The sequence below is a fragment of the Zalophus californianus genome, chromosome 8, assembly GCF_009762305.2.
Source record: "Zalophus californianus isolate mZalCal1 chromosome 8, mZalCal1.pri.v2, whole genome shotgun sequence".
NCBI classification, from domain to species: Eukaryota; Metazoa; Chordata; class Mammalia; order Carnivora; family Otariidae; genus Zalophus; species Zalophus californianus.
This window is the reverse complement of record NC_045602.1, coordinates 123,181,632-123,197,910: the sequence shown is the minus strand read 5'-3', so window position 1 is coordinate 123,197,910 and position 16,279 is coordinate 123,181,632. Positions and strand designations below refer to the sequence as shown.

Sequence of the window (16,279 nt, the reverse complement as noted above, 5' to 3'; positions counted from 1 at the left end):
CAGAGGATCATGTGCATTGGGCATTTTCAGATTGAAAAAAAAATTTTTGCATGGAGTTGGAAGTTGCTGAGTGCCTGATCCAAAGATAAGAAAAGTGTTTACATGTCCTGGACAGGAACTCCCAGGCAATGGAGAGGCAGAGCTGAGGCCGCTCTGAGTTATTTGGGTCTCCTTTTTGTGCTAAGGATTCTTAGTGACTGCCCTACTATCTCTTTGTGAAATGTTCATCAAAGGCCACTTCCTTAATGACTGGGAGAGTGCCCTACTTTGCATTGGTGGGTGCCTCTCTCTAGGTGAGATTTACCTCTCCAGGGAATTAATGTGTCAGCATTTGAGAGAGGGAGAGAGCGCACAGGCTTAATGATTTAACAGCGAGACTTGCCCGCGCAGCTCTAACTGCTGTTACCCCGGGCACCGTCACCGTTCCTGAGACCTCCACACACTCTGAATCCACCACCCCAATTGGACTGACCCAACCGTGCCTTCCACGTGATTAGAGCTTTAGCTTACTTGAGACCCCGTTATGCTCTGTCCTTAAAAAACCTCCATTTAATGCGCATTTAATGCACCGTGGTAGATGAAGCCCAGCTGGCAACCCCAAACGGATTTGCCAAGCTTAACTGTTTTGAGGGAGCTTCTCGTACCAAGTATACTTATGATAACACTCAGACCTCAATAAATATTTTATCTTTACCAGTTTGGTGATTTATGTAACACTGGATGCTATTATTGAGTTTAATTGGCTATATGGAACCCGAGTTTTTACTTTATGTCATTCAATGTTAATATACTTCTATAAAGTGAGTCCTTAAACCATTATCTGCCAAGCAGTCCCAAACGCGTCTGAGGCTTTTGCACACATGGCATCGGGCAGCAGAGAGACAATGGCCTTTGGGGAAAGGAAGCACGGTCAGAATCCACAAATGAAGGGAACTTGGACTGGATTTTTACTGGATTCTCAGTTTCTTCATCTTTACAGTGAGAATGAGTAATTCCGGCATCAGAGGATGGCTGTTATGATTAAGAGAGCTTGTGCAGAAAGGCTGGCCTGTTGCCCTGCATAGAGTAGCTGCTCAGTGAGGATCACTTTCTCTGTGTACCCTACAGATATGCTTATTGAGGGCCTGCCACATTCAAGACATGATGATAGATGAATACGCCGAGGTGGGTACCTTTCCTGTTTTATTTCTCCGTGTTTTCATTGTCAGGCCCCCCACCTTGAACATGGGCTCTGTGAAGGAGTGGTGCACAGCTCTGCGTCCCTGCTCTCTCTCTGGTGCCTCGAATAAAGTCTGGCGTACAGTAGATGCTTGGTATAGGATTAATGGATGACATTCAGGCATAGGCTGAATTAATTCAGAGAGGATAATAAGGAAGAGTAAGAATTGCCAAACTGGAGGTGTTTAGTGGTTTCTTCATGCAAGAGACATGATATAGTTGAGAGGGCTTGTGCTGTGGGGTCAGACTGAAAGTCATTCTCTTTCTTACTCTGCCCTTTACCAGCTGTGTGGCTGTGAGGAAGTTACTGCTCTGAGCCTCTTGTTCCAGGTTTGCAAAATGGTATGCTGAATCCCAAAGAACAACTCATCGGCATGCTTTAAGGGGAAATAGGGTAGTGCTTGTAAAGTGCCTAGAACTTCATTATGCAGATTTAGAGAGTGGGCAAAGACTGATTTTTTTTTTTTAACCAAAGTGGAAAAAATGTAAAGCCCTGGAAAACTTTAAATGACCTGCAGATGTCCCCTCTCAGACATTCTTGATGTCTCAGAAGTGAATATTACTGGCCATGGTCTCTCCTGATGATCTATAAGCTAGGTCACTAATGGAGCTGAGATCTGGAGTGGGGTCAAAGGGAACACCAGAGTCCCAAAGAGGCCTCGTGTGGACTAGGTGATTGCACATGACCTTAAACCTCTAGGACAGTGCGGGGGGAGACTCAGAAAGCTGGTCTTGCTGGGTGAGTCTTGTTGACAGAGCCTCACAACATGTGGCTGCTTTTTCTTCCCCCCCTTCTCAAAAAATTATATGTTAAAAATAAGTTATTTTGCAGAAGAGGTTTTTTGAAAGCCAGGTATTTCCATAGCGGTGGCAATGTTAGTGCTCACTTGGGTGGCATCACCCAGGGACTAAGAATGTGGTGTTTGGGATAGGAGTGCCTTGGTTCAAATCCCAGTCCTGCCACTTCCTAGCTTGGAGATTTGGGGCAAGTTATCTATCTGGTTCTCAGTTTCATCATGCATAAAATGGGGGTAGTGATAGTATGTGTCTCATGGGGCCCTTTAGAGATTCAATGAAATATCTATGAAAATCCCTTTAGCACAGTGCACAGCCCATGGTAAGCACTCAGTAAATGCTAGCCACTTTACAGATGGAGAAATGTGCAGAGATTTTCTCTGACCCATTGGCGGTCACAAAGAAAGTGCCAGAACCAAGGCCCACATCATCTTCTGTTGATGAGTCATACAATCCTGAGACTTGACCATACTTGGCTCCATTCATTTACTTGGTGTTCACCGAGTTTTCCTCAAACTCTCGAACATCAAAGTGCTTGGCTCTTTGAACAGTCCTGAAGATACAGTGGCAAATAAAACGGACACACGCTTCCTGCCCTGGTGGACTTAGGTCCTCCTTAGGAAAACAGAAAATAAGCGAATGAGTAAACAATTTCCAAGTCATTAAGGGTTGAGCCACAGCCGCACTGCACATCAAAAAGGTGGTATTGTTATGAACTGGAGACGGGAGGGGGCTACTTCCTTCCCAAATGTTCACAGAGGTGGCGTTTCGATGGCGAGAGCCTATCAGGCAGGGAAAGAGGAAGTGCAAAGACCTCGAGGCCCCCGAGAGCTTGGCGTGGGTTTCAGGGCTGTCAGAAGATGGCACAGTGCCTGCCAGAGAGCCCTGTAAGCCCCTCCTTCTGTGCAAAGGAAACCTTGACTTACCTTCTCCCGACAGATAAAAAAGTTTGCCAGACATGGGTTACGACCTGTGGCCATCTCTTTCTCTTCCTGCTCCTGAAGAAATCAGCATGAAAAAGACATCTCCATTGTGTGAGAAAAGATGAAAGATGCTATTCTGGCTTCTGAGTAGGCAGTCTGGCCCCGGGCCATGAGAGCGGGGTTCCATCCCAGCTCTGCACCCCTCTTTGCAGCTTTGTGCTTTTCATGGTTATCCCACCTGTAAAATTGGGAGCTGGGCCAGATGATCTGTGCCCCTCTTAAATGGGGGAGAGCAGTGGAAATCCCTGTATCTGGCCCCAGGTGGTTTTGGGTGGTGGGGCGGGGAGGCGGAGGGGAGAGAGATGTGCTGAGTTGGGTGGGGCCACTTTTCAGGCTGGTGGACTCTCCAGATTGAGCTATCTTCACTTTTAACTGAAAGTGACCAAGCTTTTCCCTGCTCCCTGATCCTCTCCTTGGCAGGTTGAAGCTGAGCGCTGACCCCACACATGGGCTTCTCCTTTGCTCTTTCCTCCTGGACACAGTCCGTTGCAGCATCCCTGGGACGTTGGCCCATGGCAGAGATGCTGCCTCTCCCGCAGGCTCTCTCTCGGGTCTGCTTGGAAATTGGCTCCAGGCAGGGCTGGGGCGTGTGAGAATATGGCTACCATGTTCTCTTCTGGTACCACACACATGGACCAGACTGAGGGCTGTGGCAGACCACGCAGAGAGGCTGGTCTGAACGGAGGCTTCTCTGTCCTGGGGATGCCTGACAGTCTGTATCTCAGCAAATGGAGCTGGGTAAACTTGGTAGAGGACATAGTCACCATTTCACAGGGTATCAGGAATTCAAGTGCTGTTTGAGAGAGTTTAACTTACTGCCTTCTGTTACGTGGGAAGAATCTCTGACCTGAGAGGTTAGGTGATTTGCCCAGGGTCACACAACAGTAAGTGGAGAATGAAGCTCAGACTTAGAGTACGGATCAATTGCGTATCACAGTAGGTGTTGCTGATCCATACAGGAAATGGTGGGCCAACTCAGATAGTTTCTTTAAAGTATTGTTTATGAGATTTTGTAGCCTGAATATAATATATAACATAGCTGTCTTCCCCATGTCTAATTCATACATTGGGATTGAACATTAATTTAATAAATACTCATTTGCTGTCTATGTGCCAGGCACTGTTCCACGTCTTGGTGGGTAAATATTAAATTGACCCAATCCCTGTAACAACTGTAAGAGATGGGTACTATTATCATTCTCGTTTTACAGATGGGGAAATTGAGGGACAAAGAAGTTAAATAACTTGGCCAAGGTCACAAAGCTAACCGTACCCCCCCCGCCCCACCCCAAATAGCAGAGCTGGGATGCTGGTTCCAGAGTCCACACTTTTAATACCCATCTATGTATATCTCAGTGGACAAAGATCCTCATCCACTGCCTGAAGTGTGCATGCCTGAGGGCCACCAAGCTCGTTGATCTCTCTAGTTTATAGGTGGACCCTGCTCAGGGCATGGGAGAGCTGCATCAGGTTCTAGAACACCACTGTTTCTGTCAGCCCTGTCTCTTCCTGCTCTACTAAGCTGCCTTGGAAGTCCAAACACGTCTCTGGTCTAGAAGACCCAGCAGCAAGTTCATTATTCTCCCTTGAGGTGTCTTTGCCAACTTCCACTTTTGTTGTTTTTATTCCCGGATTTATTATAATGGGCCAGATTAACCTGAGTTGCCTCACGGAGTCTTTGGGAGAAAGAACCAAATGAACAGATCAGACACTTTCTGTGGTCCTTAGGGAATGCTCAAGCCATCAGAGAGACATCTTCTTATTTATAATAAATTCACTGTTCAAAAAGCTTTAAAACATTTTTTTTCTATTAGGAGTATTGTTTCTATCTGTTGAGTCCATGAGTGTTTGACATTGGATGACTTTATAAAACATTCTACTAATTGGATTTATTATTAAAGCAAGTAAATCAAACACTAATTGGAATGTGCCCTGCCATTATTTTTGCTTACTGAATTAGATATAATGGTGTGAAGGCCTTCTTATCATATTTGTGCACTTATTTAAAACACCCCCCTGGCACACAGTTCTGCAAATTCAATTAAATATTCAAAAAAGGAATTCAATTTATGCAAGCCTGGTTTACATTCATTCCGGGGGCAAGGCTGGCCTACTCGCGATAGGCTGCTCACGATTGTAAGCCCCATTTAGATATCGCCCTGCCTTCAAAGCATTTGTCAGCATGCGGGTGGGATCTTGATGGTTTGGGGGTTGGGCATTTTATTGTTAGAATATGGGTGTCCACTGAGCAGGGTTGGCTTCATGAGGGTGTGACCTGTGCAGTCTCATGGAGCCTGGTGCTTGGAAGGGTTCATATTCTTGGTTTTAGACTCTGCTGTGGCCATGTTGAAATTCTTAATTTTTTAGCAAGAGATTCTGTATTTTAGTTAGGTATTGAGCCCCACAAATTTTGTAGCTGGATGGATCCTGGTGTTGCCCTGGTTTTCAAAGTTGACTGAGGAGGAGGTCTGTGGCTTGAGTCTCAGTCCTGCCCCTGTGTGGTGTTGAGAAGGTCATGTGCTCTGGTCTTGTTTTCTTCTTCCCTGAAGTGGGCATGCTAATCCTTACCCGTAAAGAACATAAGCTGTGATGTAGGGGAAATGCTTATTTAAATATGGGGAGCTCTTGTGCTTCTCTCAGCGCTTATCCCACAGGTCAGGAGTGTGGCTTTGGAAGATGGAGGGAGACACGTTCTCCTTTCCATTCCCCAGAGGAAGGAAAAAACATTCTCCATCTGGGAACTGGGAAAGAGGTGTTAAAAGGCCCATGACCTCATATAGACAACAAACACTCAAATGGTGAAACATGGTCCTTCTCTCTGTGTTAAAATTAGAAATTTTTATGGCATTAAACCAAATGTCAGCACAGTACAGCCTGCAGACCAATTCTAGACCTTCGCTGGTTTTTATGTGGCCCACCAATGAAGAATGGTTTTCATGTTCTTAAATGCTTTAGACAAATCAAAAGAACAGTAGTATTTTGTGACATGTGAAAATCATAATGCAGTTCAGAGTGCAATGTCAATAAACATTGAACTTCTCTATCGAATGCAACTCTGCTTGTTCTTTTTTGTGTGTTTATGGCTGCTTCTGAGCCCCAGTGGTGTGGCTGTGTTGTCATGAGAGATGCTGGGTGACCCACTGAGGTGAGCTGAATTCTAGGATAGCCTCCAAGACCTCCACCCCCTGGCATGCCTGCCCTGGGTAATCCCCGTTCCTTGGGTGGGACTGTGAGTTCATGGACTTCACGCCCATGATTAGTTCCCAAGGTCAAGGAATTTCGCAGATGTAGCGAAGGCTCCAAATCGGTTGATTTAAGTTAATCAAAAAGGAGATGGTCTTGGATGGACCTGACCGAATTGGACAAGCCCTTAGAAAGGACTGTGCTCTGTCCAGAGCAGGAGATTTGGGGATTAGTGACGAGGAACTGTGGGCAGCTTCTAGGGGCTGAGAGTAGCCCATGGATGGCAGCCAAGCAGAGGACACGGACCTCCGTCCTGTAACCAGGAACTGAATTCTGCCCCATACCACCTGAGCCCCAAGCAGGACTTGAGCCCCAGAAAGAAATGGCAGTTCCCTGACACCTTGACTTTAACCTTGTGAGGCCCCGAGAGAGCAGCCCAGCCTTGCCTGCACTCCTGACCTGCGGAAACCGTGAGATAGTAAATGGGGGCTGTTTTAAGCCCCTGATTTTTGTGTTAATTTGTTGCATTGCTGTAGAAAGGCAACGTAACAGCAAAGTGGAAATATTTACTACTTGGGTTTTTTGGGAAAGTTTGCCAAACTCTGAGTTAGAGTAATTAAAACCACTTCTACCGCATTGCCTTTTCCTGTGCCCCTAAGTGTTTAGTCCTGCTGCCTCTTGAGTCTGTCTTAGTAGCTCCTAAGTGTGAGCTTGCCACAGATCTGGGATGGCTGCGTGAGGCCTGAGCCCCCACCCCATGCACCTTCCTGCCTGCCTGAGACCCCACCTCCATTTCTCCTTCTCACCAGCACACTGTCGCCTCCTGTAAGTTAAAGAGAGGCCTGTCTCTCTGACTTGACCTCCAGGACTGCAGACTGGCATCTTGAGCCGAGCCAGTGATTGGGGGCAGAAGGCCTGCAAGGCTGGCTCAGTGTTCCTCTCACAGGGATCTGAGAATTGTGGGACAGCCACCCATTTCCCTCAGCCAGAACTTCCTTTCAAGGCCAAGCTTGCCTTCCAAGTTCATTGTCACGACAACCTAATGTGGTGGGTAAGGATGTAGACTGAGCTGGTCAGTCTGGGTTCAAAGCCTCCCTTTGGCACTTGGGATTTCTGTGATCCTGGGCTAGTTTTTTTTTTTTTTTTAACCTTTTTGTGCCTTGGTTTCCTTATCTCTACAATGGGGGATAATGATCATACCTATCTCATGGGATGATAGAGATAATTAAATGAGCTACTATGGGTGAACCCTTAGAATAGTGTCTGGCCTATAGTTCAGCACCTGACATGGGGTGTTGGTTGTCATTACCACTCAGATTTACTTGGGATTTGTGTCTACCCAGTAGCTTTGTGTCCACATCTCTTTGACCTTGTACCATGATTACCTGGCTCCACTGGCATTGTGCCCACTACTCCTGCGCACACCCTGCACACAGTTTAACCTTGAGCAGCCTCTCTTCCTGGGTCTGCTGCTAATGCTCTCACGTTTCTCCTCTTAGGACTCCTTGGCCCGCACATGTCTCATCTCAGTCCTCCCGTTGTTTGATGGCCTGATGGTTTCTCCTGGGCTCGTCCTTCGACGTCCTTTCACACGCTGGGTTCAGTCTTTCCCTCTGTACTGGGCATTTGCAGGACCAGAGTAAATGCTCTTAAAAGGTCCAGTCTCAGGGTGAGTTCCAGATCTCTACTGGGCTCCAAGGCCTACACTGGGTTCATCTTAACCCCCAAAGGAAGCCCAGTGGAAGAGGCACCAGAGCCCCCTGTGGGGTCTCAGCCTGCCTCCCCTGCATGAGTGCAGGTCCATTTTAAATGTATTCAGCCATTCATTGAACAATAAAGTCAAGCGCAGACTATGGGTTAGATGCTGAGTGAAGAGATACATGGCATGCCTCTGCTCTCATGGAGCTTTGGGGCTTGGCGTTGGAGGGACACAGTCCTGTGATCTCATTTTTCCCTTTCCCCAGGTCTCCAGTGCTGGATGTGCCCTCAGAACCCCCAGAGGGGAGGGTATTGAGTGGGCTTACGAGGGTTTTGAGTTTTAGGTCTATACTTGCCAGAGGATGGGGTGTTACCGTTTCATCCTCCTCATGGCACGTCACCTTGCTTGATCATGCTCATGTTTGTCAGTCAAAGTTACGAGCTTTGCTGGAAGTGGAGGCAGATTTCTGCCCTTTTTAAAAATGTTTTTCTCTTAACTTGCTCCACCATTGGATGGTGGAGTCACAGCTTTTTATTTTCTCCCCCTGGAAGCAGCAGGATGAAACTTGGATTCTCTGAACACACACAGTGTTCTAAGAGCGGCAGGGCTGGAGCAAAGGAAAATACTTGGGCTTTGGTATCATTACAGCCTGAGACTAATGTCTTGACTTTACTACTTCATACAGGTTAGTTTACTTCCCTGTTATATGGGTACAATCAAAATGGTATGGCCTGTGGTGATGGTTATATGCTCAGTGGCCAATAAAAGGAGATGTTAGTATTGTTACTGCTTTTTGTGAGGTATTCTTTCTCCCTGAAGTTCCTAGTTGGGCACATCCCTTAGTAAGTCTGAGGACAGTTTTCATGTGTAAAACAGAGAAAGCAATGCTTCTTTCTTAGAGGAGGGGTTGGCAAACTACAGCCCCTGGGTAAGATCTGGCCCACCACCTGTTTTAATAAATAAAGTTTTATTGGAACACAACCACATCCATTTGTTTATGTATTGTCTACAGCTGCTTTTACATTATGATGCCAAAGTTGAGTGGTTATGACTGAGACTATATGGCTATAGAGTTGAAAATTTTTACTGTTGGGCTCTTGACAGAGCAAGTGTGTTGATCCCTGTCTTTGAGAGAGGTGGTAGTTGGACTTACCTCCGTTCGTGTACACACATCTATAAATACATACTTACACAGCTCAAGTGCAGTGCCTGGCATATAGCAGAAGCCCAGGAAATCTGTAGTTCCTCTTCGGAACTTAATTCTGTTCAAGAAAATACAGGATCATATCTGAGAAGTGCAGAGGCAGACACATTTATATTTTTATTGAATTCTATTCCTTTCTCATTTTCAGAAGAAGAGCTCATGTTTAAAAAAAATTCTGATTGGCACTATAAACTTTATTTATGCTTTAATGTATCTTAAAGTATGTATCCTGCACTATTTTTACTTCCGTTACAGATGCTGATATGCTATACGTTACCAAACCCAAAAGGATTTTCAGGATCCAATTTCCTTGCTACAGTTTTCCATTTCTCTGTTGACTTTTTATGCTTGACTCACATCAGAGCATCTGGGGCCTTTGCCACATTCTGACCTCAACCCATCCAGGGAAATAGCTCCTATTTCTGGGTGCCAGGAGGTAGGGCAGGGTCCTTTGCCTGCGGCTGAACTGCCCTGTTGTGTCCTCCCCCAGTTATGTGGGTCTTCTCCAAACCAGGGCATGTGCTCTGGAGGCTGAGCCTGATTCCTGGGGTAGGGGTGGGCTGTGTGGTTTTGGTTTCCCCCCAAAATGACTGTGGTAGGGTTGACCTCAGTTAAATGGGTCTGCCTGTTCTTTAAAACTGAATGAGGTGAACATCCAAATGGAAGTCTTTCGGGAATCCTTCCAGTCATTAGTCTTTCCTAAGTAGCCTGCCCCAACCACCTGCAGAGATGGCCAGGAGCCTTTTTGGTCAGGCATTAAGGACCTAAGGAATTGCACCAAGAGAGTAAACCTAATTTTTTAAAGAGTAAGAGGAACAGCGGTGAGACTTGAGATTATCAAGGGTTTGCATATTTCATGTCACAGGTCCAGGGGCAACTACTCTTTGCTTTCTTCTCTTCTTGCTGGCCCTCAGGAGCCAATCCCTGGCTCGCAGCCTGGCTCTTCATCTCTGTGTCTCCTGACAGTTCCCAGTTCTGAGTCTCTGGAATCCTTAACCTTTACTACTGCAGTGTTTCCTGGTGATCCGTCATGCACACCCGAAAACGCAGGCCCAGGAATGAGGAAGAGATGTGAGCTAGAGGGGCTGTACCCAGCTGCAGTGTGGGTTGCTGTCAGGATGTATCATCTTGAGCTCATAACCACTCTTCCTCAATCTGTTGGTTGAGAGGAAGAAAATTCGGGGAGGCTTGCTTAAAAAAAAAAAAAAATTCCTGAAGTATGTTTTTTTCTCCCAAATAGCTTTTAAAACTTGTCTCTGGGTCCAGCCAGACTACTCTACATTGAATCATATGGAGTCCCAGTGAGCAGCTTTCCCCCCGATTGCATGTTTGGGTAATACTGCCAGTTTATGTTGAGAATGACTATGAGAAATAGTCGCATGTCATTGGCCATGCACTCCTTGTGGGGATGTTGTTTCAGACACTGTTCGTGATGGGGAATGGGATTTCTGTTACCAGTGGCCCTGTGGAGAAATTCTTGTGTGAGCTAAGCGCCTGGAATGGTTGTAATTTTCCTGTGCAATTTGGCTTTTATTGTATGAACACAGAGTGTTCAGTATCTGAACAGATTTTCCTTTTTCTAGTGGCCATTGGAAGCTCAGAGCCAAATACCTAACTCCCTTTTAGCAGGCAGACGTGTAGGAAACAGCTTTTGTCTTTCTCTGTTCTCAGTTGTTTTTTGCCATCATGCCTAACATGCTGGATTTCCTGCTTCCGTGTTCATCAAGCCACAGTGGGATTGTGAGTGGTAGTGCTAGAGTTGATAGAGGATAGATCAGGGATCAGTTAAACACCCTCCTTTGAATGGGATCTTTGGGCTTCAACACATCCCCGTGAAGGTGTTTTTTTGCATCTTTGCACCTTGGATGTAGATGTGGCTCTCTTTCCCTGCACTCTGCCAACTACATGCGTGTAAGAATTCTAATTGTCAATTCTGTGCTCCTGCACAGAACACGTAAACAAACAAACAAACAAAAAAACAACTTTGTTAAATGTTTCTAGAAATGAGCAAAGGAATGCATTCTAATGGGAGGTCCAACCACCTTGGAAGCCTTTTGTGTGATCCTCTCTCATAACCTTTTAAGTGAAAGGCTTGGTCCTTGGTTTGGGGGAATACATTCTCTCTCTGGTCTATTAGAGCATGGGGTTGTGCGGTTAGGTCACCACAGAATTAATCTTGGTTCTAACACTCCCTTCTGTGTGAGTTGAGAAGGCCACTTAACCCCTCCATACATTAATTACCTTGTACTTATAGTAGGGATAATAACCTACCTCACCAGGTTGCAAGCATTAAGTGAAAGCAAATGAGATGAAATATGCAGTCTGTGTCTAGTATATTGCCTGGCATGGAGCAGATGCTCGAGAGAGCGTGCTTCTTATATTCGTCAGGGTGCAGAAGGTTCTGCTGTGGTCATACTTAACCCCTAAGGTGTCAGCAACATAAGACACATTGTTTTGCTCTGGGAAGCTTAATGGTTGGCTCCTTCCAGTGAGTGTCTTAGGGATCTAGACATCTTTTTTCCTTTGATGCCACTGCCTTCCCCTATAGTTTTGAAGTTCCTCACAGCAGGGGCAGGTGAGGTGGATTGTTTGTAAGAGGTCATTTTTACGGGCTGGTCATGCAGCCTGCAAGTGATGGATATCACTTTGTTACATGTTTCTAGGGTTTACTACCCGGTCTTACTACCCAGATGGAAGTGGCTTGGAGACATAGTGTGTGCGTGCGTGCGTGCGTGCGTGCGTGCTTGCTTGCTTGCTTGCTTGCTTGCTTGCTTTCTTTCTTTCTTTCTTTCTTTTTCTTTCTTTCTTTCTTTCTTTCTTTAGGGAGGGGCAAAGGGAAAGGGGGAGAGAGAATTTTTTTTAAGATTTCATTTATTTGAGAAAGAGTGTGCACGAGTAGGGGGAGGGGCAGGGGGAGTGGGAGAAGCAGACTCCAAGCTGAGCAGGGAGCCCGACATGGGGCTCCATCCCAGGCCCCCAGGATCATGACCCAAGCTGATGGCATATGCCCAACCAACTGAGCCACCCAGGTGCCCCCTCTTTTGTATGCACAAGAGAGAAGATCCAAACAGTTTGCCATACATGTAGCATGGTCTTGGCCACTCTTTTCTTCTCTCAGCCTGGAGGCTGATCTCCGTTTAGGATGCTAAGGTCTGGAGATGCTGCAGGCGCCCCTTGCTTATCAATTCCAGCACGTCAGGACCTGTTGTCCATGGCATGGACCCGATTTATTTGTCTGGGGGCCCCTGGCAGGTGATGGCAGGGAGATGTAGAGGAGGGTGGTTAGCTCTCTGAACAACAGCACACCTGCTGCCGTCATTGCTTTTAAATTGTAAACGTCGTGTGTCTGGGGCATTCACACTCTACTCTGGTTGGGAAGTTTGTAGAAGTGATTTGGAGGATCACTTGGGATTTGTCAGGCAGTGTGGGGAATGAGCTTCCTAGGTGGAAGGGGCGAGGCTGAGACCCAGAAGGGCAGGCTGAGTGCCGGGGGCTCTGTGCTCACTGTCGCTGTTACTGAAACAGAGCTCCGTCTGTGTCAGGCATCCCGTTAACATTATTGGTTCATTCATTCAACAGATATTTAAGCCCTAGTATGTGCCAGAGCTGTTCCCAACCATTCTGACGCTGACTGTCTGGTGGACGTTGATTGAGTGCCTCCCACCTTGCCTTTCAAAGCCCATCCTTCTCCACTGTACCCGGGGTGAAGTGTCCTCTCCAACCCTTTCCTCTCATCTCCTGGGCCTCCCGTCCTTGCCCGTTGACGTTTGTCCGTGCACACTGGTCATCGCCCTTCTTCCCTCAGTTCCCTGAATTACCGGCAGCACACGGCTGCCCTGGGTGGCCAGCTCTCCCCGAGGAGCTGGGTGTAGTGGAGGGACAGGAGGGCACAGACTAGGGCACTCTTTCCGCGGCCCCAAGCTAGTAGGCTCCTCTCCCGCACCCCAACCGTGGCCTCTGTGGCACGGTGCTGAAATGTGTGCAGGTTTATTCATTGACTTGTTTACCATCAGTCTGTGTTGCTGAAGAGCACTAGCAGGCTGCTTCTGTGAACCACTGTATAGCTAGGGCCTCGGACTCTCTGGGATCTGCACTAACTGCTCAGTTAAACAGTTGTTGAATTGGGGTGCCTGGGTGGCTCAGTCGATTAAGTGTCTGACTTTTTTTTTTTTTCAGAGCAGATTTTTTTATTGTTTTGTTAATCACAATACATTACATCATTAGTTTTGATGTAGTGTTCCATGATTCATTGTTTGTGCATAACACCCAGTGCTCCATGCAGAACGTGCCTTCTTTAATACCCCTCACCAGGCTAAGCCATCCCCCCACCCCCTCCCCTCTAGAACCCTCAGTTTGTTTTTCAGAGTCCATCGTCTCTCATGGTTCGTCTCCCCCTCCGACTTACTCCCCTTCATTCTTCCCCTCCTGCTATCTTCTTTTTTTTCTTAACATATATTGCATTATTTGTTTCAGAAGTACAAATCTGTGATTCAACAGCCTTGCACAATTCACAGTGCTCACCACAGCACATACCCTCCCCACTGTCTATCACCCAGCCACCCCATCCCTCCCACCCCCCACCACTCCAGCACCCCTCAGTTTGTTTCCTGAGATTAAGAATTCCTCATATCAGTGAGGTCCTATGATACATGTCTTTCTCTGATTGACTTATTTCACTCAGCATAACACCCTCCAGTTCCATCCACGTCGTTGCAAATGGCAAGATCTCGTTCCTTTTGATGGCTGCATAATATTCCATTGTATATATATACCTAAGTGTCTGACTCTTGTTATTGGCTCAGGTCACGATCTCGGGGTTGTGAGGTTGAGCCCCGCGTTGGGTGCCACACTTGGGGTGGAGTCTGCTTGAGACCCTCTCTCTCCTCCTCTGTCCTCCCCACTCCCTGTTCGTGCTCATGCACGTGTGCACTCTCAAATAAATATTTCTTAAAAAAAAAACAACAACAGTTGTTGAAGAATGAATAAATGAAATCATGTATTTTAATTTTTACCAAGGCATCAGGCAGTTTCCATCAGAGGAAATTTCTTACTGGCTGACATCTTCTGTAGGTTTCTGCTTTTTATTGTTTCTTGCATTCCTCTCTCCCTCTCCTCAGCTTTTTAATCTAGGTACCTACATAAGACGCCGCAAATTCCTGTTACTTTTTAGGACAAAGTTATTGAATACTCTCTACTCAAGCCCGAAGTCCTGTACTACCAAAGTAGGTCCAGCTTTCCTCAGCCCAGCCAAGACTCCAAATTGGGGTGCTAAGGGCCAATGCTTACGGGTTCTCATTCACAGTAAGGAAGGAAAGTAGAGAAAGCCTTTGGCATCATAGGGTTTTTTTTAGTGGTGGTGTGACTGTCTTCCATATTATACCTGTCAACAGGACTTCCACCCCGCTAAGCAGAGGACATCCCAGGCCTGGGGTGCCGAGAGGGGCTTTTTTCCTTGGCAGCTGGTGGAGAAGGCAGTGTGATGTTAGGGGAGGCTGTAGACGCAGGCTGGGGCTAGTGAGGGATGGCTTCTGTACGTGGATCGGAACCACATGTGCACAGGTGATGGGGAAGCATGAGTGTGTAAGGGAGGGAGATGGTGCTGTGATGAGACCTGAGCATCAAGGAAATGGGGGGCAGTGGCAAAGTGGGTTGGGTGTGAAACTGGGTCTGGGAGACGAGTCAGGAGGCTGCCGCCTTTGTGTCCCACCAGCTCACCCTGGATGCTCTTCCTCCTGTTCTTGGTCCACGGAGATGCTGGATCCTCCAGAGCCTTGATCAGTCCCCCTTCAGGATGTCATGGCGCCTGTTTCTCCGGACAGACCAGCATTCCCTCCTTGGAGCCCTGGTTCTGTACCCTGCATCTTTGTCAGCATCACTCGGAGGGGACCTCCAGCCCCCTAAGCGTATGCTTAGTAAATCCTTGTCAGAATTGAACTGATATAGCTTCCTATAAAAAGGTGGATGACTTTAAACACTATGAGCATTGACTTCACTATCTTCCAGGTTCACGATTGTCTGATTCTTCCACAAATTTGATTTTTATGCCATGAAACGTGAGTTTTCACAAACTGCTTTTATAGGGAAGGGGATAGATGTGGAGAATTTATTCTGTGCTAGTTACTCTATGTATGTTACCCCATTTCATCCTCATGGTGTTTCTGTCCAGTGGCTCTTCCCTCTGTATCACAGGTGAGGAGACCGAGATGCAGGTGAGGCCGCAGCTGGCCCGGATTTGCACGGCTGAGATCTGTGGCTGGTCTGACCGGACTCTGGGGCTGGTGCTCTCTCTGCTGTCCCCAGTGTCTCTCCCTGTGGCAGGAAACAATCAGAGAGGCATGCCTTGGCATTCCTTTTTCCTGCTTAGAATGAGGCGTTGCTGTTTACTTTCTCAGGAAGGAAGATTGAAATCAATGTAACTGGCCTTATTAACTTTTTTTAAATGGTGTGTGTGTGTGGGGGGGGGGGGGGCGGGCTGCAGATGCCAGCGCCTTTCCCGAGAGCACCAAAACCAATGTAAAAATCCAATTTGCTTGCCTTTTTTTTTTTTTTTTTTAAATCTCCAGAGTTTAACATTCGAAGCTGTAAATGAAGAGCTGATGAGACGGGGGTAACGAGCCAAGCCTCAAACACAAGGATGTATTCACTCCTCTCTCTTTTGTCTGCAGGTGGCTGTTCCTTTGATGAGCACTACGGCAACTGTGGTTATAGCGTGGCCCTGGGGACCAATGGGTTTACGTGGGAGCAGATAAACACGTGGGAAAAACCAATGCTGGACCCAGCGGTGCCCACAGGTACGTGATCTCCTGTGTTTGAGGCTGTGATGAGGATGACTCACTCTTTGGATGGCTTGTGGGGACAAACTTTCTTAGGGATTGAGCTGTCTGAGAGGGCAGTAGACAGGTTCACTGGTAGTAATTCCCTGTCCCCAGGGCTGTTCAAACCAAGGCTTGGTGAATTCTTAAGGTATGTGGTAGGAATCACATTTCACCTAGATTCAGGAACCTTGAGCATTTCTTTCAGCTTTGAGAGTCTAAGATTTAGCTACAAGTTAGGGCATCCCTGGGTTTTGCTTGGGAACTTAATAGTAGTTGGATTTTATGGGAGAGAAAGTCTGAAGAATGAAGTCATTTCCTTTTCTTCCAGGACACAGACACACATATATCTAGGGAAACTGGCACAGACTGTTACTCATAAAGT

At 46.9% G+C, this 16,279-nt stretch overlaps 1 protein-coding gene across 11 annotated transcripts in view; it reads left to right on the top strand.

The window, feature by feature from the left end:
- Positions 1–16,279, top strand: part of PTPRT (protein tyrosine phosphatase receptor type T) — a 1,164,533-nt gene that overhangs the window by 273,133 nt on the left and 875,121 nt on the right. For 10 of the 11 annotated variants that reach the window (XM_027622224.1, XM_027622220.1, XM_027622223.1 and 7 more), the window contains exon 2: positions 15,748–15,873. In XM_027622224.1, the coding sequence (XP_027478025.1) occupies positions 15,748–15,873 (126 nt within the window). Of the gene's footprint in view, positions 1–15,747; positions 15,874–16,279 lie in introns of those variants that run through there. The other variant, XM_035728873.1, reaches the window with a different exon arrangement.